The sequence below is a fragment of the Notolabrus celidotus genome, chromosome 15 (assembly GCF_009762535.1).
Source record: "Notolabrus celidotus isolate fNotCel1 chromosome 15, fNotCel1.pri, whole genome shotgun sequence".
Classification (NCBI taxonomy): Eukaryota; Metazoa; Chordata; class Actinopteri; order Labriformes; family Labridae; genus Notolabrus; species Notolabrus celidotus.
Genome location: NC_048286.1, coordinates 1,163,474 through 1,186,994, shown reverse-complemented (window position 1 = coordinate 1,186,994; position 23,521 = coordinate 1,163,474). Strand labels below are relative to the sequence as shown.

The 23,521-nt window shown below is 42.6% G+C and overlaps 1 protein-coding gene across 1 annotated transcript in view; it reads left to right on the top strand.

The window, feature by feature from the left end:
* The window catches only part of LOC117826257 (cadherin-18-like), a 222,234-nt gene that overhangs the window by 176,616 nt on the left and 22,097 nt on the right, over window positions 1–23,521 (top strand). The window contains exons 7-8 of the mRNA XM_034702193.1: window positions 7,738–7,874; window positions 18,449–18,573. Of these exons, the coding sequence (XP_034558084.1) occupies window positions 7,738–7,874; window positions 18,449–18,573 (262 nt within the window). The remainder of the gene's footprint in view (window positions 1–7,737; window positions 7,875–18,448; window positions 18,574–23,521) is intronic.

Genomic DNA, 23,521 nt, shown 5'->3' with positions numbered 1-23,521 from the left:
GAAGACAGCTCTTCCCGTGAGGATTCACCTCTGGTCTGTAGAGAGGCTGATTTTGTCAATTATGTGATCTTGAAGTTGAATTGTCAGCTTTGTGGTTCGATGGATGACCTGGTCTCTGGTCACCTCAAAGAAATGATTGATGAAAGTCTTTCCTGGTATTTTGAAAGACTCACATACGCTTTCCTCGCTACACTGGTAACAAGTCTAAACATCATCTTCTGGAGGAGGTTTCAGTGAGAACCGGCCCCAAGTAACGCTCTGATGAAGCTTTAAATATTTGCACCATATAGAGACGTCAGTGCACAACACCTGCGCATGCATGTCTGATATATCAACGTTCTGTTTTGGTGACAACTTCTTTTGTTTTAGCTTTAAGCCCTGTATTGAAAAAGGAAGTTCAACAGTGAGGCTCATAAATCAGTAGTCCATGACATATCATTAAAGGTGACATATCACACTTTTTTCATCAATATATATTGGTCTAAGAGGTCCCCAAAACATGTCTTTAAAGTTTATGCTCAAAAAAACACTTTGAAATCAGATTTTGGTCTGCCTGAAAAACCCTCTTCTTCAGTCCTCCTCAGAACACTCTGTTTTCCCTCTGACCACGCCCCCTCAGGAAGTGGATGTGGCCTCGGCTCTCCAGCACGTTGATCTAATGTTTACATGTTGGCTGAATATACACGGCTGCTCACAGATAGCGCTACTTCAACCCTCTGAATCTGATCCTGATGGAGAGGCGCCTGCAGCAGGACCTTTCTGAACCATTGGTCACAGATTTAGTGTTTCTTGTTGTTTTATTTGTCAGTATGTCGACGTGTGTCTTGGTACACAGCTACGAACATGTAGCTATGTGGCTATGCTAACTAGCGCTAGCACTTATCCATGATAAATAAAAATCATCCACTAGATCTTCAAATCTGCAGACGTGGGGAGTAAAACCGACCTCTGCCAGAAAGGAAGCGGGACCTTTTCTGAAGGATTGGTCACAGATTTAGTGTTTCTTATTGTTTTATTTGTCAGTATGTCGACGTGTGTCTTGGTACACAGCTACAGCTACAGCTATGAACATGTAGCTATGTGGCTATGCTAGTTAGCGCTAGCACTTATCCATGACAAATAAAAATCATCCACTATATCTTCAAATCTGCAGACGTGGGGAGTAAAACCGACCTTTGTGTTTATTAAGACAGCCTACAACTAGCATGCCTCCCTCCTAAGCTCCTTGTTAGCACACATTTGTGCAGGTAATGAAAAACAGAGGAGGGGTTGAGTTGTATTTTATACAGTCTATGGGCTGAACAAGCTCCGAGCTCTGACTTCCTGTTACAGACCGGATATTGTTGTTACGTAACAAAAACACTGAAAACTGAAACGGCTGGTTTCACACACATTTACAGAAAGGTGGAGAAATCAGAACAGGGGCAGAATGGATTTTTTTCATTCTCGGGGGGTTTGTAGACATGCCAGGGAAACATATTTCAGGTAGAGAACCATTAAAAAGTCCATTTTGCATGATATGTCACCTTTAAATATGCCTGAATGACCCCTAACACACAGATCATACACACAGCATCACAACTGATTACAGCTTCTTTGTTTCAGGTTTGTTTTTTAAGGATTTTGCACATTTGTTCAGTTTACAAAACCAAAAAACTGTCAATCCAATTCCTCTTTCAGAGAAGTTTGAAGTGAAAGAAGTACATATTAAAGGGATTTCTTTTTCTTTTAGGATGTGGACCTTTATTATTTACAATCCTTAAACTTGACATTTATGATGTGGCCAAATAAATGAGCAGAGTCTTGATTTAAAAGTGCAGGAATCATTTTATTTGAAGTTAGAATGAATAAGTTGAACAACACCTGCAAAGCTGCCATCATAACAGGCGAAATGCAGGTTATTACACAGAGCTGCTTCATGCTCCAATAAGTCAACACACAATTCATCTGCTCTGTTTGGATGTCTGCACACAGCTAGTGTTTGTTACCCAGCAGGGCAGAACAAAGAGGAATCTGCTCTCTGTTTAGTCTTTATCTCCTGTTTTCATGAGGTTGCGTCAACACACACTCACTGAGAGCACAAACTGGGTCTTTGACTGTTTTCAGTCCATCTCATTGAGACCAACACAAATCCCCAACAAGAGAGTCACAGCTGTCTCCGCAACTGGAGCCCAGAGATACTCAGACTCACATCGTTCCTCTAAACAGAAGCAGAAGAAATTCAAATCAATGTTTTCCATGCGTTTCCCATTCTTACATGAAAGTACCCAAAGTGCCCGTCTCTAAATATGGTCCATGCAGAATATGAGCCCAATTTCTCATCCTGAACCCTGGACATCCTCTGCAGCTCTGCCTCTCTCCTATCATCCAGGGAGCAGGCTGTTTTTGTGGACAGTTGACTGTGTTCGCTCAGTGACTCTCACTTCTGTCAGCTTCATGCTTTAGTGGAGACTGGATGTGTTTGGGGACGTCAGACTGAGGTTTTGTGATGGAGCAGGCCTAAAAAAAAACCTTGAAAAGCCTGTTTGATTCTGGCCTCGCTCTGAAAAGGATCAGTGGGAAGGGGCCGCGGCGGCATATGAGGCTTTCTGTCCTCGGCCGGCAGCTGGCCGCACAATCCCTGACAGAGCTGGGACTAAATAAGCGGCAACACTGCTGGGCTCTGATTGGATGGACTGAATTCTGTGACCAACTGTGCCATTTCTCACCGGTCTCACTCAATGAAAAAGTCCTGCAGGTTTAACAGCTATACATGTTACCTCCACTTCTCTTATCACACATACAGTGTTACAAATAATTCAAGTTGCTATATGTTGAATGTGGCTGTGAATGGCTAGCTGAAATATCTTTCCCTGCCGCTGCTTTACTTTAGCCATTCTCAGTACTCTGTGTTACAGAGTCCTGTTAAATGATTTAAATGCTGCCTTCAAATGGAACTTGTGAAGTTGTGTACTCAATTGTGTTCAGGGAAGACTTGGCGATCCATGGTGGGAACTAGGGGTGCAACGGATCAAAAAACTCATCATTTTTTGGATCAGCATAAAATCAAAGAATAAGACAAGACAAATATAACTTTGTCCCTCCATTAATTTTGTAAAACACTTGTAAACTTTTGCCCATTAAATAAAAACAACATTCAACTCAAAATGTACTGCATGTGCAAAGCACCCTATCTGTGGGCCCAGTCCTACCTCATTCACTGCATTTCATGGCATGGCAAGTGAAGGAGCAGAGGAACTTCAAAAGTGTCACTCCATTCTTCTTTCAATCGCTGATTTTCACCGTCCACTTTTCTTTGAGCTGCAAACTTGGAACACACCGTTTTGGTGTATTCTAGGGTCCTACAGCTGGCAAAGTGCCAATATGTGAACTGATCCATAAACCATAGTGAAAGTTAAAAACTGCACTCGCAGCAGTGGACTCTAAGTGACCCAGTAACAGCCTGTCTGCGTATCGTTGGCATGGAGACAGGGCCCGGTAAACACACGGTGACCCGACCAAAACACAGAGTGAAGGAATAACAGTTCGGGGGCCACAAAGAGGTGGCCGGATGTGGCCCACGGGCTGCGTATTGAGGGCCTCTGTGGGTGAATGTCATAACGTGGCTCAAGCACATTCAGCATTCAGTGTATTTCACAGGGAAGCCAAAATGCTCCCTGTAACGAAGAGCCCTTCGTTACTCATGACGGACGGCTGTTGTGTTGCACATATTGCACAAGGGTTTGGGGCTCACGGCACTTTAATAAACAACACACAGTATTGATGGCACTTTGCACTTTATTAGCGATCTTTGCACAGTACATTTGCACATTGCGTATTTGCACATTTGTTGTTGTTATTTATTGATTAAGGAATTAAGCCAGAGTTAGGCAAACCATAGTGTGTGGTTGAGGTGTAGTTGTCCGGGGGTTGCAGGCGTGGGGGCGCTGCTCCACCTGAAGAAGAGAGGAGAGTTAGAAGGTTCCGCGAGACGATGTTTAACGTCAGCAATAAGTAATCATGTGTGCAGTGAATTTAAATATGTGCGTGGTTGTATTAACGTTAAAATGTGCCAGGGCAGTAGTGCAAATAGGTCGAAATTGTTTGTTTGACTTACCTGGGGTTGCTGTTCTGTGTCCGCTCCAGGGTGTTCCAGTTAAAAGATTCCCCGAGGAACGGACACCCAGATAAAGGTTCCAGGTCGGGACCAGAGCACAAATTGGTCAGGGGGGAGTCTGAATTTAGCGGTGCAGGGGAATTAATTAAAGGGCATGTTTTAGATGTATTTTAGGAAATGTGGGAATTATAAAATGTGGTTAATATTGGTGACATAAAGTCAGGAACAGGGGAAGGTGTCTAAGTTAATGGAGAGCAGAATAAATAATTTGTGAACACCTCCAGATGGTTTGGTCCAGGAGGCCAATTAGTGCCACACTATAAAATGTGCCAGTTATAATCTGTCTGTGTCGTTGTTGGTTGGTGTCTGATGTCACTGTGGCTGTTTGTTCAATAAACCAGTTTGTGGTACACCTGAACCACCGCCTGTGATTTTGTTCGTCATGCCTGCTGTATCATTCAGCTGCTAAAGGGTCATTCTAACACTCCCATACATGTGACTTACAAGATGCAGGAGGGTTTTCAAATTCCTCTGCTCCTTCACTTGCCATGACTACCGCTGCGCTTGACGAGTGAGTGTGGATTGAACATGCGGTCATCACGTGAACACGCGCAGCTCCTTTTTTTTTCCATCAACCGATCCACGGACCACGTCCGTGCCGAACCCTGGAGAGGCATCCACACGGATCACGGATCAACAATGATCCGTTGCACCACTAGTGGGAACCAAATAGAAACACCATAGCTAGACAATGACAGCAGTGACGCCATGTAACTTTTTTTAACTTTGCAAAGTTCTGCTAACGTTAGGAAAACATGAGATCGCTGGAAATATAATGTTAACATTAAACATGCAAGACCAAAGGAAGGTCGGTGAAGATTTCACCAAATATATTTCAAAACTGTGGAGAACAATTACTTTGACATTTTTGAAAACGTTACCTGGCACATTACAATTTGCAAACTTGAAGCTTTTGTAAAATGGGGCCTACACAATCCATATGGTCTCTTCTTGTGAACACTGTAACACTACGATTACGATTCAGAAACCAAGCAGCAACCTCCGGTCTTAAAATATGAGAGATGCAGAAGTGTTAGAAACTGCAGTTTCTCTAGTGTCCGCTTAATAGCCATGTGTCGCGATCCAGCTCTAAGAGCCGGCTCTTTGAAGTGAATGACGGCAGCCAGCTCCTGATTGGGAGCTGATTTTTTTTATTTTTCTCGTCTTTTTCTGTTAAAGCCTCACGTTATTGGTCAAGACATGTGGTGGCGTCTTGACCAATCACATGACCACAGTGAGCATAACAGGGAGGGGAGGGGTTACAGACACACACAGCACAGTGAGCACACCAACATTCACAAAAGACAGAACGCACTGGAAAGGTGAGAAAACAAGTGACTGCAGGAAACACAGTAAACTTTAGACACATTTAAAAGGCAGAGTCTGTTTAAAGGCAGAGTGTAGACTGTTCAAGGTGAAAATATCATCAATCAGGGTCCACAAAAAACCTGCAAAGGCAGAAGCTTCATCCCATTGGCCATTGCACTGCTAAATAGAATGCCACTGTAATGTGTCCGTTGTGCATATATGTGTCCAGTGTGTTAATATGTGTCCGGTGTGCATATATGTGTCCAGTGTGTTCATATGTGTCCGGTGTGCATATATGTGTCCGGTGTGTTTATATGTGTCCGGTGTGCATATATGTGTCCAGTGTGTTCATATGTGTCCGGTGTGCATATATGTGTCCGGTGTGTTTATATGTGTCCGGTGTGCATATATGTGTCCAGTGTGTTCATATGTGTCCGGTGTGCATATATGTGTCCAGTGTGTTCATATGTGTCCGGTGTGCATATATGTGTCCGGTGTGTTTATATGTGTCCGGTGTGCATATATGTGTCCAGTGTGTTCATATGTGTCCGGTGTGCATATATGTGTCCGGTGTGTTTATATGTGTCCGGTGTGCATATATGTGTCCAGTGTGTTTATATGTGTCCGGTGTGCATATATGTGTCCAGTGTGTTCATATGTGTCCGGTGTGCATATATGTGTCCGGTGTGCATATATGTGTCTAGTGTGTTTATATGTGTCCGGTGTGTTTATATGTGTCCGGTGTACATATATGTGCCCAGTGTGTTCATATGTGTCCAGTGTGTATATATGTGGGATGAGGTGCACCATTGTTGTGAGGCTGGGTGGATGTTTGTTTATTGTGTTCATACATGTATTCCTGTACAGACGGTGGCAACAAATATTCTATTAAGGACAAATGAAGATCTATCTATCTATCTATCTATCTATCTATCTATCTATCTATCTATCTATCTATCTATCTATCTATCTATCTATCTATCTATCTATCTATCTAAAACTGTCTGTGAAGGTTCTCAGTCATCCAGGTCATGGACATTAGAACTGTTTATCCATCAGTGCAATAAGTGAAGAATAAAGACAGTGAAGGTAACCTGCTGTTAATGAAGGTGTTTAAAAGTTTATAAATAATATACAGTCATCAGAGATTGGACCTTCTTGTCTAGTTCAGATGGGTCTTGTTTTTGTACTTTGTAATTAACTTTTCATAGCACTCTGCTCCATGTTGAGTATATCAATAAAGCCTTATAAATTATTAACATTTAATATAATGTATATTTTTTACATTAGTTAGTCCTTTTACATTATTTTAACTAATAAATTCATTTAAACAAGAAACAATTTGAGGAGGAACTTGGGAGTCGAAAGAGCCGGCTCTTTGTAGTGAGCCGAGCCAAAAGAACCGGCTCTCTAGAAAGAGCCAGAATTCCCATCACTAGTGCATGAGGCTGGCTCCAGAAGAACCGAAAACTGCATTCACAGCCACTTAAGAAATCCAATCTTTACAGCAGGAATAAACATGTTTACAGCCTGGTTCAAAAAACAGTTTAGTCTGAATAGCTCATTTCTCTATCAGCACACACTGTACGGGGGTGAATTTTTATAACTCATTATCCTTGAGTAGATTACATTTACAAGTTTTGATTAAATAAGAACACAGCTGACTTGATTGACAGACGGGAACACTGAAGCTGTTAGCGGGGAGGCTAAAGGCCCGCCTCTGTACCTCACACTAGCTCCACAGACGTTAGGTTGAGTTCAGCATTTCCAATATGGCACCCGCTGATGATCGGCTTCAAAACAGTGCTTCCAAAACATGGGTGACGTCACAGAGACTACGTCCATTTATTATACAGGCTGTGTGTAAAACGTGTTGTATTCTACTTCTGTGGCATTTCACTAACATCAGAACATTTATCTTGTCTGCTACAGGATGTCCGGTGAAGACGATGTTAACCAAGCTTTTATTTTGGTAGAGAACATTAACATGCTTTGCCACTTATAGGCTGCTATCAGGGTTCTTAATTATGTCTTTAATAAATCATACTTTTTGAGTTAGTAAGTTGCTATAGTCACACTTTTTTTTTTAAATGTTCACAACATAAAATATAATATATATATAGGTTCCTAAAGAGCAGCTTTTAACACTAAATCAAAGTGACTGCCATCAGAAGAGTGTGTTTAGTAAGCCCAAAGTGTCCTCTTCATAGTGTGGTGAGACACATTTCAAGCGTGTCCCTCCTCCATAAACTTCATGTCTTTCTTTGTCACAGGTTCTTCATAGAAAATGAGGAGGAGAGACTTTTGTATTTCACCATCGGAGTGAACAGCGGCATCATCAGGACCACTCAGGTTCTGGACCGGGAGCTGACAGCGTGGCACAACATCACTGTGGTGGCTGCAGAGGTTGGTAAGTTCAGCAGGTCTGATCATGGACACAGCATTGGCACCATCGTCTAGGATTAGGTTATAGGTAACTATTCTTAACCTGGATGTGTTTGAGTTGAAAAGATTTCCAAACTTCTATTTCAACATTGGAATACTTCACGCTCATCCTGGGTGTTGTGCTATTAATGTAATTTATTACCTGGCTTTCTATCTGATCTTCTGGCTGTGTGAGATGCTTGATTCTGATTGGTCAAAACATGTTGACAACTCATTGACAGCGGTTATTAACTTTCACTAACATGATCAACACCAGAGACAAACTGATCACATGTCATGTCAAATCAATCCACAGAGAAGAGTTCAGACACATTTAGCTTCTGCTTGTTGACACCATAGACCATAAGGTGAGGGGAAACCGTTAGATTCAGTTAGTATCAAAACAATGTAGCTAAAACGGTAGCTTCAGTTAGCATGCTAAATCAACAGGCTACGGATGTTTGCATATTGGATCCTGTCCATCAATATGATGAAGGAGCAGAGCAGGTGAGAGAAACTTTAGGTGAGCGATCAGAGAAGAAGGAGAGCTGAATGAGGACAGTTTCATGTTCAATCCATCGCAACAGGCAGAGAAGAATCCATCACCATGGAACGATCACTGACGAGGAATCACTGGGACTGTTTTTAAAAACTGTAAAAATAAATCATTTAAATCAATCAAGTCATCTTTAATCAATGTTTTTAACAACCTGTTTGTATCTGAAGTTAGTAGCCGGGTAATAAGCAGGATATCAATTGTTGTATCTTGACCGCCCGTGATGTGTAGATGCAGAAGGAATCTTCGTGACACTGGCTTGCTTGCATAGTAATACGTTTATTACAAGAAAACAATACCAGTATCGAACAAGCACCACGGAATGCTTGGGAGAACAGCTCTGCAAATCTGCTGACTCCCAGAATGCTGTTGACCAGCACCTTTTATAGGTCTTTGAGCCAATGACATAGCCTACTGCAAAGCCCAAACTTGTCCATGCATGTCACTAAATTGGAAGGGGGTCTCAACCAAAATTCCTTGAATGTCTGGGGCAACATAGGTTTCTCTTTGACTTGTTTTACGTCAGTTACTTATTAACTATCAGATACTTCACAATCAATCAATCTTTATTTGTATAGCGCCAAATCACAACAAACGTTATCTGAAGACTCTTTTACAAACAGAGCAGGTCTAGACCACTCTATGTCAAATTATGAACAGAGACCCAACACCAAGACAGGATAAGACTCAGTCTGACCCCACCTTAATCCAACATGAGCATTGCACCTCACAGTATTTAGCTAGTTACAGCGGAGGGGACAAACTTCCTTTAACAGGCAGAAACCTCGAGCAGGACCAGACTCATGTTAGACAGCCATCTGCCTCGACCGAGTTGGGTCTGGAAAGAGGGAGAGTGTACAGTTAGCAGGTAATTATGGGAAATAGAAGACCTACAGGGTGAGACAAGATCCCCAACCCAAAGCAGACCAGATATTACCCCTTACGTATTTGTGAATAACTTGTACATGTGTCACTGTGAAGTGAATTCACGTTTGTGTGTGTGCACATTCTCTAGCAGCGGGGATGTTGCTAGCATCTGAAGGATAAGACTGTGAAGTCACTGTCATTCAGAATACAGGGGACGAAAACACGTCTGTGTATCCTCAGCTTGATTTCAGGCCGCAGCTCTACACTGCATTACGCTCTGCTGCACTTCACCTTTGTTGTGAGCAGATGTAGCTTGTGTGCTGTGCGACCAACACTGACGCTGCTACTGTGCGTTACTGTACAACACTGATAATACATTGGTACCCATTATTTGTGCCTGTAGCTGTCTATGCATGTTAAATGGACCGCAACAGACCGATAAGAATCCATCACTGTGGAACGCTAACTGATGTGGAATCACTGGGACTATTTTTACATACATACAACATAAATCATTTTAAATAAACATTTTTAACAACTTGTTTGTATCTTAAGTTAGTAGCCCCATTGGAGGTGAACTTAGCGTCAGGGTCTTGTCTCACCCTGTCAGGATTCTATTTCCCATAATTACCTGCTGACCATACATTATCCCTTACATAACATGTAAATGCATTGATGAGTTCTGTCATGTTTCAAAAGTCAAGAGGCCGCTGTTTTAAAGTGATGAGTACAACTACACCAACATTCTAGCTTCACGTCACATGCATGTCCTATGTGCAGCAGAGCGTAATGCAGCGTAGAGCTGCAGCCTGAAATCAAACTGAGGATACACAGATGTGTTTTTGTCCCCTGTATTCTGAATGACAGTGACTTCACAGTCTAATCCTTCAGATGCTAGCAACATCCCTGCTGCTAGAGAATGTGCACACACACAATGTGAATTCACCTCACAGTGACACATGTACAGTCATGGCCAAAAGTTTTGAGAATGACACAACTATTAATTTTCCCAAAGTCTGCTGTTTCAGTTTTTATGATGGCAATTTGCATATACTCCAGAATGTTATGAGGAGTGATCAGCTCAACTGCAATTAATTGTAAAGTCCCTCAAGTAAGATTGCACCTCAGTCAACCGTCTATCGAATTATCAAGAACTTCAAGGAGAGAGGTTCAATTGTTGCCAAACAGGCTCCAGGGCGCCCAAGAAGTCCAGCAAGCGCCAGGACCGTCTCCTGAAGGTGTTACAGCTGCGGGATCGGGTCACCACCAGTGCAGAGCTTGCTCAGGAATGGCAGCAGGCAGGTGTGAGTGCATCTGCACGCACAGTGAGGCGAAGACTTTTGGAGGAAGGCCTGGTGTCAAGCAGGGCAGCAAAGAAGCCACTTCTCTCCAGTAAAAACATCAGGGACAGACTGATATTCTGCAGAAGGTACAGGGACTGGACTGCTGAGGACTGGGGTAAAGTCATTTTCTCTGATGAATCCCCTTTCCGATTGTTTGGGGCATCTGGAGGAAGGCTTGTTCGGAGAAGACGAGGTGAGCGCTACCATCAGTCCTGTCTCTTGCCAACAGTGAAGCATCCTGAGACCATTCATGTGTGGGGTTGCTTTTCGGTCAAGGGAGTGGGCTCTCTCACAATCTTGCCTAAAAACACAGCCATGAATAAAGAATGGTACCAGAACGTCCTCCCAGAGCAACTTCTCCCAACCATCCAAGGGCAGTTTGGTGATGAAGAATGCCTTTTCCAGCATGATGGAGCACCTTGTCATAAAGCAAAAGTCATAACAAAATGGCTCGGGGAACAAAACATTAAGATTTTGGGCCCTTGGCCAGGAAACTCCCCAGATCTTAATCCCATTGAGAACTTGTGGTCAATCCTCAAGAGGCGGGTGGACAATCAAAAACCCACAAATTCTGACAAACTCCAAGCATTGATTATGCAAGAATGGACTGCCATCAGTCAGGATTTGGTCCAGAAGTTGATTGACAGCATGCCAGGGAGAATTGCAGAGGTCTTGAAAAAGAAGGGTCAACACTGCAAATATTGACTTATTGCATGAATTCTGTGTAATTCTCAATAAAAGCTTTTGATACTTATGAAATGCTTCTAATTGTATTTCATTATACCATAGAAACATCTGACAAAAACACCTAAAAACCCTGAAGCAGCAGACTTTGTGAAAATGTAATATTTGTGTCATTCTCAAAACTTTTGGCCATGACTGTACAAGTGATTCCCAAATACGTAAGGGGTAATATCTGGTCTGCTTCGTGTTGGGGATCTTGTCTCACCCTGTCGGTCTTCTATTTCCCATAATTACCTGCTAACTGTACACTCTCCCTCTTTCCAGACCCAACTCGGTCGAGGCAGATGTCTGTCTAACATGAGTCTGGTTCTGCTCGAGGTTTCTGCCTGTTAAAGGAAGTGTGTCCTCTCTGCTGTAACTAGCTAAATACTGTGAGGTGCAATGCTCATGGTGGATTAAGGTGGGGTCAGACTGAGTCTTATCCTGTCTTGGTGTTGGGTCTCTGTTCATAATTTGACATAGAGTGGTCTAGACCTGCTCTGTTTGTAAAAGAGTCTTTACAAACTTTAGCAGGCCAAACCATTGAATGCTCATCAGATGATAATGTCAGGGCTGATCATGGCTGCTGTAACAGTAACAGCCAACAAACACGCTCAGAATGTGTTTCCTGTTATTTATCTTATGCAGATGTGCTGAGCTGCATTCAAACAGACGTTGTAGAAACATTTCAGTACACCCAGAGGTTGTTTTGCAGCCTTCTCATCTTTACTTGTTAAAAAAGCTAGCTGAAGAATAATCATTGGATTTAAAATGTTTCTCAAAGCTACAGGCAACTTAACATTTGTAAGGATTTACTGCTGGTTCCCTAATGCAATAATTTACTGTGTGATTCAACTGACAAGCTTAAAAACCACAAACACAACTTTGATCTTCTCGTTCTTGTTGATCAGCTCTTAGCTCCAGTCATAATTTGCTCCTCAAGCCCTTAAATATGTTAACAAATTTAAAGTGGATTAATAAAAAAGCAAATATTGTGTCTCCTGACTTATTCCGGATTGCAGGATCCAAGCACTACCACCCTTACCTGGTTACCTCCTCTGCAAGGTTTATGGCCTAGCTTTGCAGCGAGCACAATCTGGGTCAAAAATATTGTTGAGAACGCTTGCATACATCAACTGTTGCCTTGATTTACTGGAGCTTGAATAAGCTGCAGGGATCTCAGGTCTGCTCTCTTGATCTTCTGTCATGTGCAGAAATCTGCCGTGACTGATTGAAGGTTGCTTAGATGTGAGGCACTCCAGACATGAATCAGTTTGTAACCTCTCTTTTTGATCCTCCTCTCTCAGAGAAGAAAAGCACAGTTTGGTGACCCAGCTTTACATTTTATCTCACCCAGTGCAGATTGACTTCTTCAGGAGTTACATTCTGTTTGTCTGTACGTTATCAGAATAGTGTTTGAGTCTGTGAATCTCTGTGCAAAAACCCTCTGAGACACATCAGTGATGTGACCTCTGTGTGAAAGAGATTGTGTCTGTGCAGAAGCCATCAGAGAAACCGTCCATCAGTTCTCTCTTCTTGATCCTCCCTTCTCATTTCTCTCCAGCCGATGCTTATCTTTGCAATTACCCTTTCTCTTACCCTTTACTGCACTAAAGCGTGAGTAATGGACTGAGCGGGGGCATTCATAAATGCTGCACAGCTCAGTCACTCTGATGCCGAGTCTCTGGGGGTTACAGATCCAAACCTCCTGAGCAGGAGGGACAGCGATCATATTATTTAACAACAACATATTTTACACCAGCATGTCTCGCCTCGTGTGAACCAGTGCTCATTTCTACACATAAAGGTTGTTCTAATAAAAGTAAAGATAAATCAACGGGAAATGAAACGTTATCCTCCCTCAGTATTCCACACATGTGATGTGTTGATTTCAGAGATATCAAAGGAGTGGAAAGATGCAAACCTCAAGTCAGGTCAGGATATCTTTTTATGTTGAAGTCTGTGGAGCAATGTTTGAGTACATCTGGCTTTTTTCAGGGTGAAACTATGAATCCTCCAAACACAGGAATAGGGTTGCAAAGGGGTAAATTTCCAAAAAGTTTCCAGTAAATTTCCAATGGGAAGTTAAAGCTGGGGTTGGTAGTCTCGGAAAACTAGCATGAATTTGAATGTAGCATTTCCAACATTCTCATAGTGAAAGTTAAAAACACAAACAAACATGGCTGCTGTTAGCACTCACAACTGTCATTCTAGCATTATCCAGTTGTACTGGTGACACGATATCAGGAGAAAAGTTATAACACATATATAATACTGTAACAACTCTACTGTTTGTTAAACGTGTTCAGTGTAGATGTTCTTAATTCCTACAGTGTTGACGGTCAGTGAAGGCATCAGGAGAGGTGTAGAGTGTGTGAGCTGGAGAGAGGAGAGACAAGAGGAGAAGTTCTTCATTCATTCAATCATTGATTGTTGTTTTGTTGGTTGTCGTGATCACGACCGACAGTGACCGGTTATTAAAGCTCAACGTGTTCACCAATCGGCTCGTCATCACTACAGCATCCGGATTGACGCTACAATACATCTACATTTCTGTAGGACTTACTGAATGTCATTAACTCTTCTGCTTGTCAGAGCCCCCGTGGTGAGAGCTTTTTAGACTCTGATCCGGACTACAGTCCTGAGCAAAGCACCTCATCGGGTCAGAGGGGACAGGCCTGAGGTCGAGCGAGAGGGGCAGTAGAGGCAGGGGAAGCAGAGGCAGGGGACGGGGACTCGGAGTGCACGCCGGGGAAATGTACGTGCAGGAGGCGGGCAGAACGGCAGGATGGGATTTGATTGGTTTGATCATTTGGCTCCTGATGGCAGGTGTTTTCCCAGGTTTACTCCGGCTGTAGATAGCAGCTTTTTTTCACCTCTTTTTTAAGAACACATTATGTATTGATTACCATCAGGACATAAAGATCATTTTAACCAGTATAACAAAAAGTGGATCTAAATCTGATTACCAACTCCAGCTTTAAAGGGGACATATCACGTTTTTTTCATCAATATATATTGGTCTAAGAGGTCCCCAAAACACATCTTTAAAGTTTATGCTCAAAAAAACACTTTGAAATCAAATTTTGGTCTGCCTGAAAAGTCCTCTTCTTCAGTCCTCCTCAGAACACTCTGTTTTCTCTCTGACCACGCCCCCTCAGAAAGTGGATGTGCCCTCGGCTCTCCAGCACGTTGATCTAATGTTTACATGTTGGCTGAATATACACGGCTGCTCAGAGATCACGTTACTTCAACCCTTTGAATCTGATCCTGACAGAGAGGCGCCTGCAGCAGGACCTTTCTGAACCATTGGTCACAGATTTAGTGTTTCTTTTTGGTGTTTTATTTATCAGTATGTAGACGTGTGTCTTGGTACACAGCTACGAACATGTAGCTATGTGGCTATGCTAACTAGCGCTAGCACTTATCCATGATAAATAAAAATCATCCACTAGATCTTCAAATCTGCAGACGTGGGGAGTAAAACCGACCTCTGCCAGAAAGGCAGCAGGACCTTTCTGAAGGATTGGTCACAGATTCTGTGTTTCTTGTTGTTTTATTTGTCAGTATGTCGACGTGTGTCTTGGTACACAGCTACAGCTACAGCTATGAACATGTAGCTATGTGGCTATGCTAGTTAGCGCTAGCACTTAAAAATCATCCACTAGATCTGCAGACATGGGGAGTAAAACCAACCTTTGTGTTTATTAAGTCAGCCTACAACTAGCATGCCTCCCTCCTAAGCTCCTTGTTAGCACACATGTGTGCAGGTAATGAAAAACAGAGGAGGGGTTGAGTATTATTTTATACAGTCTATGGGCTGAACAAGCTCCGAGCTCTGAGTCTGTGACAGACCGGATTTTGTTGTGACGTAACAAAAACACTGAAAACTGAAACGGCTCGTTTCACACACATTTACAGAAAGGTGCAGAAATCAGAACAGGGGCAGAATGGATTTTTTTAATTCTCGGGGGGTTTGTAGACATGCCAGGGAAACATATTTCAGGTAAAGAACCATTAAAAAGTCAATTTTGCATGATATGTCACCTTTAAGCTGGGGAATATTGAAAATATTCCAAATTGGAAACTTTCCATGGGAATTATGGGAAGGAACTGTGAATTGAGGGTAATTTAATGTCAAGGTATCATATCCAAGCATAAATATTTGTTTTGTTATAAGCAAACATCCATCCAAAATAATACAATTAAAACAGATGTATTTGTAAGTAGAACTTTATCAAGTGTTAAATATTTTATTGAACAATCAATTCTTTCAATGAAGAAAAAAAAATTAATGTTGAGTTAAATATTACTCATAACCCTGACCGGACCCATTGATATTTATAAGTTAAACATTAGTACCACACATCAAATGTGTTAAATATATTACCACATAACATCATCCCAACTTACTTCACGTTGTGTAGTCCACAGGCTCAAATGTGTGGCTTCAATAGTCTTGTGCTCTGGGCTCAAAGTGTGGTCCAGGATTCTAGAAATCATGTGTTCTTCATGTGATGGAGGAATGCACAGTGCATGTAGGGGGCGTGGTCTCAATAGCCTTGCAGTAAGCAGTGCAATGTGTATGTGATTGAGGAATAGCAGAGATATTCAACTGTACTTGCATGAAATCTGGTTGTTTTAGTCAGGATTATGCTCAAATATATTTTCCCCAACTAAATTTAAGTTCCCTATTAAGAGCCAACCTTCAATTTAGTCAATTCCTGCTTTATTCCCGTTTATTCCCATGGAAAGTTTCCAACTTTGAAAGTTCCCAGAATTTTGCAACCCTACACAGGTTTGTCAGGAAAAAAAATCCGATAATGTGATGAAAAACAGATATCTTTTCTACTTAAAGTTGATAGTCATGCAGAAAATATATGCATCATAACATTTCTATCAGAATTCGGTCATAGTTCGGTCTCAGCAGATGTGTGTCTAACATGAGTCTGGTCCTGCTGGAGGTTTCTGCCTGTTAAAGGAAGTTTGTCCTTGCCACTGTAACTTGCTAAATGCTGCAAAGTGCTCTGCTCATGGTGGATTAAGATGAGATCAGACTGAGTCCTGTCTGTAAGATGGGACTGGATCTGATCCTGTCTTGATGTTGGGTCTTTGTTAGAGTACGGTCTAGACCTGCTCTGTTTGGAAAGAGCCTGAACATAACATTTGTTGGGATTTGGCGCTTTATAAATAAAGATAGATAGATAGATAGATAGATAGATAGATAGATAGATAGATAGATAGATAGATAGATAGATAGATTGATAGATTGATTGATTGATTGATTGATTGATTGATTGATTGATAATTCATTGTAAGCAAATACTGATTGAACTTACAGCTTGAATAGAACAATCGTTCAGTGTTGTCCACACAAACACTTTATTTTGACCGACTGGTTTATTTAAAGCCATCAAAGACTTGTCTTGACCAAACAAAGCATTTTTTATTTCTAATTTGACATCAACCAGAGTCAACAACATCATCCTTGATCACTGTGTATTCTGAAATCATCCTCCCATTGATGGCCTACAGCATGGTATTTGGTTGTCTCTTCATTGAATCAAACACACCCGATGTTCAAGGTCAAACAGAGTCCTGGCTTTAACAAGGACTGTTAAATACTGGGCTGTAGAAGTGTGTCAGGGAATCCTGTGTTTCTCGTCACAACGCTTTGAACTATGGGTAATTCCCCTACACTAAGTCTGCAAAATATAAAGGGCTCAAAAGTCTGAGAGAAATCCCTCACACACTTGAAGACTGACAGTGAGACAGCCCTATGCCCTCACAGACTTAGCTGGAACGCGCCTCAAAGTCAGTGAGTGTGTGAGTTTGGACATTGAGTTTGGGCTGCAGACCGGTCAGGGTGTCCATGCTGACTCCTGTCTATCACTGAGAGCTCCTTCAGTGAACTCAAGACCACCAGAACTGGGCCACAGAGCAATGGAAGAAGGCGGTCCGGAGGAACATGACAATAAGCTCTCAATAAGTTCTCAAATCCAGTCCAGCATCTGAGGGATGTGCTGGACAACAAAGTGCAATACATGGGGGCCCCACCTCGTAGCCTTCAGTATTTAAGGGATCTGCAAGGCAAGGCAAGGCAAGGCAAGGCAAGGCAGGCAAGGCAAGGCAAGGCAAGGCAAGGCAAGGCAAGGCAAGGTAAGGCAAGGCAGGCAAGGCAAGGCAGGCAAGGCAAGGCAGGCAAGGCAAGGCAAGGCAAGGCAAGGCAAGGCAGGCAAGGCAAGGCAAGGCAAGGCAAGGCAAGGCAAGGCAAGGCAAGGCAGGCAAGGCAAGGCAGGCAAGGCAAGGCAAGGCAAGGCAAGGCAAGGCAAGGCAAGGCAAGGCAAGGCAAGGCAGGCAAGGCAGGCAAGGCAAGGCAAGGCAGGCAAGGCAAGGCAAGGCAAGGCAAGGCAAGGCAAGGCAAGGCAAGGCAAGGCAAGGCAAGGCAGGCAAGGTAAGGCAGGCAAGGCAAGGCAAGCAAGGCAAGGCAAGGCAAGGCAAGGCAGGCAAGGCAAGGCAAGGCAAGGCAAGGCAAGGCAAGGCAGGCAAGGTAAGGCAGGCAAGGCAAGGCAAGCAAGGCAAGGCAAGGCAAGGCAAGGCAAGGTAAGGCAGGCAAGGCAAGGCAACTTTATTTGTATAGTCATTTCATACACGAGGGCAACTCGGTGTGCTTTACATTAAAACATTAAAAGCATTGGAAACATTCAGACAAGCACAAAAGAGCACAATTAAAATGACAAATATAATAAAACATAGAAAAGAAAAGGAAAATTAGAAATATATTAAGAATTAAATTACAACTTGCATTTAAAGCAAGTTAGAATGAGCTAATAAGCTAATATTCTGGTGTGAGATAGCACAGCACATCTTCAGAGGTCTAGAAGAGTCTCTGTGTCATCTGGTCTGGTTTGATTTAGTGCCTAGCTGATGAAAGGGGGTCTACATAGTATGAGGCAGGTGGTCATGATGTTATGACCGATTGGTGAACTTTCCTGGAAGACACTCATTTTGTTTGTCATGTTCTGGAGTGAGGCTGTGCAGAAGCTCTAATGCATTTCTCTTGTTTTTCAGATAACCCTCGCATGGTAAGTCAGGTCCTGGTCACCATCCAGGTCCTGGATGTCAACGACAACGTTCCAGCCATCTCTGGAGGAAACAACGTCATCATCGTGTGTGAGAGCACCAAGAGTGGACAGGTGGGTCTCTGATGCTGCAGTCTGTGAAAACCAGGAGAGATCTGACGAGGTTTAGTTACCGACTTCAAACTGTGAAAGGATCATTGTTTCATCAAAAACTACCTTCTAGAAGATTTTGAGAAAATGTTGTTTCTTTAATGGAAACAAAGTGAACAAATTAGAAAATCAGTTTGCAGAGGTAAAGTATTTGTAGGTAAGATGTGGTTGAGTCAAATGACTTTAAAGTTGTAAGGTTATAAAGGTTACAGGGATCATCCCTGCTGCCTGCTACCTCACTTCTGTCAAACACCTGACTCCATGCCTACCCCTGAGGGTGGTGGGCTTGCTGTCCAGCTCCCCCCTTGTGTCTACTTCCTGGCCAAATTACTCCATTTGTGCCTTTTCATGGGGGTCTATGAATGGCTCTTGGTCCAGACCCTGTCCCGGGCCTTGGGAGACCTGACCAGGGGCCTGTTCCCCTGATAACAAGTTTCACAAGGAACATGTAAATCCCTCCACCATGTTAATGCAGCCATCCTTTCAAGAGGCCTGGACGCCACACTTTAGGTATTTGGGGAGCAGTCAACTAGAAGGGGACCGCCGGATGAATGGGTGGCTGATGGATGGATGGATGGATGGATGGATGGATGGATGGATGGATGGATGGATGGATGGATGGATGGATGGATGGATGGATTAGTGGATGAATGGGTGGCTGCATTGATGGATGGATGGAGGGAGGGAGGGAGGGAGGGATGGATGGATGGATGGATGGATGGATGGATGGATGGATGGATGGATGGATGGATTGATTGAAAGCACCTACAAACAATAAATGGACCAATGACAGAAGTGTATTGTTTTCATCCATTTCTAAAGTTCACATTTAAAGGACGTCACTGCACATGAGTGAATCATATATAACATGCACACTGCATGCTAATTCTTCCTTCTGTTGCAGTTTTAAATTGTAAAACTAGAAAAATAGTTTGTCCTCCTCATTTTGTGTCTGCTGCAGCTGAACCACTGCAGACACAGATGGAGTAATTAAAACAATTTCAATCAAACCTCAGATGTTAGAAAGAGACGTGGCACTTCTGTTTGATTAATGTTTCATTTTGAGAAAGGTTATAGTCCCTCCATCACTCCACAAACATCAGATTTTTTGGGGTTTTATCAATCATGGGGACTTCAGAGTTCTTCCACATGAACTGAATAGGTTTTTTAAAGTCTCCTTATCCTCTCTCTCTCCTTCTCTCTCCCTGTCCCTTTGTATATCTTTATGTAATCTTTCTTTCACTTTCTCTTTTTTTTTTTTTTTTTTGGCCCACCTAGGTGTGCACGCCCTCTTTTACAGAACATGATATTAGCTGCCAATAAAAGATAGGCCAGAGTTCTAAGAGGGATGGTGATGGTTGCATGCACACAGTCACAAGCACAGAAGAAAAAGGTTTTCTTTCTTTTCTTTTGCTGCAAGAATAAATTGCATGAATATTTGACAGTTTGTGACAAACATGACACAAACCAGAAATATATATGCAGACAAGAGGAAAAAAAAAAAAGGAAAAAAAAAAAAAAAAAAAAAAAAAAAGTCTTCTTATCCAAAGTAAAGTGATGAAAGGAGATGACATTTCATCGCCAAACAGCAGTCATGATCTTGTTGAATGGCTGCACCAATTAGAGGAGAAATGATGTGAACTCAAGGTCCTCTTAATTGCATTTTTCCAAGAAGATTTTTGTAACATGGCTCGAGTTACAGGTCACTCAAAAACAACAGAACCAAATCCATGACAACTGAGAAAACTACATTTGCTAATTACGAACTATTAAATAGGCAACACCACTTCTTTGTTATCCTGCTTAGGACACTTTTTTAGATTCCATGAGATACGTGTCCGGTCCATTCGGATCCGTCACGGCTCCGGATCTGATAGGTTTCTATTCTAGTCAATGTGTTAACTTCCACTAGAAGTCTTGTGTATCTGATCCTGCAGGTCGGCGCCCTCCGGATCAGATACACAAGACTTCTATTTCTTCTGGAGCATGACGCATCAATCTCAACAGAGCAGATGGAGTGGGACAGGAAGTCAGGTTTCACCAAAACAAAATGAAAACATCCGGTTAATTTTCAGAATAAAACACTCTGTGTTATCACCAGATCGTATTTCACTTAACTACAACAACAAACCAAAGTCATGATGAGCGGAGCCAGGCCTGGAGTCAACAGGTCAGAGGTTTTCAGAGGACCAGAAAGACAACATGGATGAGGAGAGGAGGAGGAGAATCCTTGATTCAGTGATTACTGCAGGAAAACCTCGGTCACATGACTCCAGCTGTCAGGAGGTCCTGCTCCGTGCTGCATTCTGAAAACACAAACAGTGGGTGTTGACGGACGAGAGAGCACAGAGACGGATATATAACTTGTATCCATAACTTCATTTGTTACATGTCTTAAAGGGGCTCAGTAGGAAGCAGTGGGCTCCAGGCTGAGTGAAGCAGTCTGGATAAGTTGGAGAGTAACAAAGTATAGTGATGCATGTTTGGGACTTGTTCATGATATTTGTTGACATATATAAGTTCTTCAGAAGAAAGCGCCTTTTGGGTCTGTTTCCAACAAGCAGCATCCTCCGGTCTTAAAATATGAAGCCCATGTAGAAGTGTTAAAAACTGCAGATTATCAAGCGCCCACTGGCTGCAGAAACACCAGAAACCACATACACACCCATTCAAAGAAGACGACCTTTACAGCAGAAATAAACATGTTTACAGTCTGGTTCAAAAAACAGTTCAGGTCTGAGTAGCTCATTTCTCTATCAGCACACACATTACAGGGTGATTTTTTTTAGAACTTTGTATTTTTGAAGATATCAAACTTACAAGTTTTGCCCAAATAAGGACATGGCTGTCTTGATTGACAGGGGGACATGTAGCTGTTAGAAAAAAAAGCTAAAGGCCCGCCTCTTTACCTCACACTAGCTCCACAGAAGTGAGTTGAGTTCAACATTTCCAATATGGCACCCGCTGACGATCGGCTTCAAAACAGCGCTCAGGAACAGATGAAGGACGTCACGGATACTACGTCCATTTTTTATGCGGTCTATGGTTTCCACCAATGGCATACTAATCCAAATAAAGCCTTTCAGCCTGGCTGTCTGTCTCACTACATCTATTCACATTCCCACGATGGATGGATCAAACAATCTCAAGTCTGGAATAAGTCTTGCAAACCGGTCAGTGATATAGCCTTTCCCTCACACAGTTTATCTCAGGCACCCAGACTCAGTTTTTCAAGGGTACGACTGTTTAGCGGCTGCTGACAAAGCAAACCTGACAAAGCATGACCTCAGGCTTTTTAAATACCTCCATCACAAAGCAGTTATTTTAGAAACTTAGAATTTTTTAACAGCAAAGTAATGTCAGCAAAGTGAGTTTATTTGGCTTGACACAAATAAACTACCTCTAACCTGAGAGAGGCGCTCCACAGCTGAAAGATAGAATACAATAAGAAAGGCTGCTGGTTGACGTCCATCAGGGTAACTCTGATATCAAGTCAACTCAGGTTAAGAGGTCACCACACCAGACCACAGGTTGCTCTGAAGGAGCTAGAAGTATCAGTGAAGTTTATCCAGACAGTGAGGAGGTGGAGGCCCTTTGTGAGCCTCCAGGGGATGTCATGAACTCAGACGTGGACATTTGCTTTTCTGACCTATTTGAAAGGGTGAACACTCACATGTTGGGGTTAACCAATAGGATTTAACAAGTGATTCAACTGAATCTTCAACTCAGGCAACTAATGCAGAGTGAAAACCTCTTTCTTTTGGTCTGGACAAAACTCTAAACATCGTAGTTTCTGTCATTCTCTGAAAGGAATGTTGCACACAGTGAAAAAAAGGAAGAGACATTAAAGGTCATTTTAACTTTGCACAGCAGAGGAGTAAAATTATTGTCCAAAACATGTTGGAGTCGAAACTGCCAAACACCAGCACACACAAAGCACAAAATATGAACCACTGGGAACATGCACAAATACATCCTCTCTCTCTCTCTCTCTCTCTCTCTCTCTCTCTCTCTCTCTCTCTCTCTCTCTCTCTCTCTCTCTCTCTCTCTCACTCACATGCACACACACTCACACACTCACACACTGGCTGTCATGCACATTCATGTTGATCTGTAGCCTTTGTGTTGTGTCTCTGACACCATCAGCGGGGGATTTATCAGCTGAGCTGCAGACTCTGCAGCTTCTTGAACCCATAAATTATTCAGACTGCAGAGCGTGCCGATGCTTCCACTGCCAGATAGCAACCTCTCTCCTCCACCAGCACACTGCCAGCTCTGAGCCAGGCATGATAAAACACTATTATTTGAGGAAAGCAGGAATACAGCATGGATCTGAATGACAGCAACAGCTCTTCTCATGTGTGCATCCATACACTGAAGTAACACACACACCCTCTGTGTCATTAAATGCTGTGCCCTGTCTTATCTGTCCGTGGCTCTCTGCTTTTCATGCTAATGGGAGTGTGTGTTTTCATGTGTGTTTATGTATCTTTGCTTCAGGCAACACACAACACATGCTAGCGCAATCAGTGTCGAGGGAGGGTTCTTCTTTTTATATTGTTGGCAATGGAGTAAATTGATGCTTGGAAATTTTCATGCATGGCATGTCTCTCTGACGACTGTGTGCTGCCGTGTTTGGAGACTCAGTTGTGTACTACATTTGCATAATTGATTGCACAGCGATGAGACTGCTGTTTAGGTTTGGGGGCACACTGTACATTTCGTACTCGTGGCCTGTTAGCTGCGTTGAACACATGGAGACGAGTGTCAGATTCAAGCCTGTGGGCTCAGAATACTTTTCAATTTGCACGCTCAAAATGTTCATTTGTTTCGTTGCATGTTTGCTGCAGAGAATCATTCAGTGAAGCCTGTAAAGGAGAGCATTTCGATAGCAGTGTTTAACTCTGTGAAC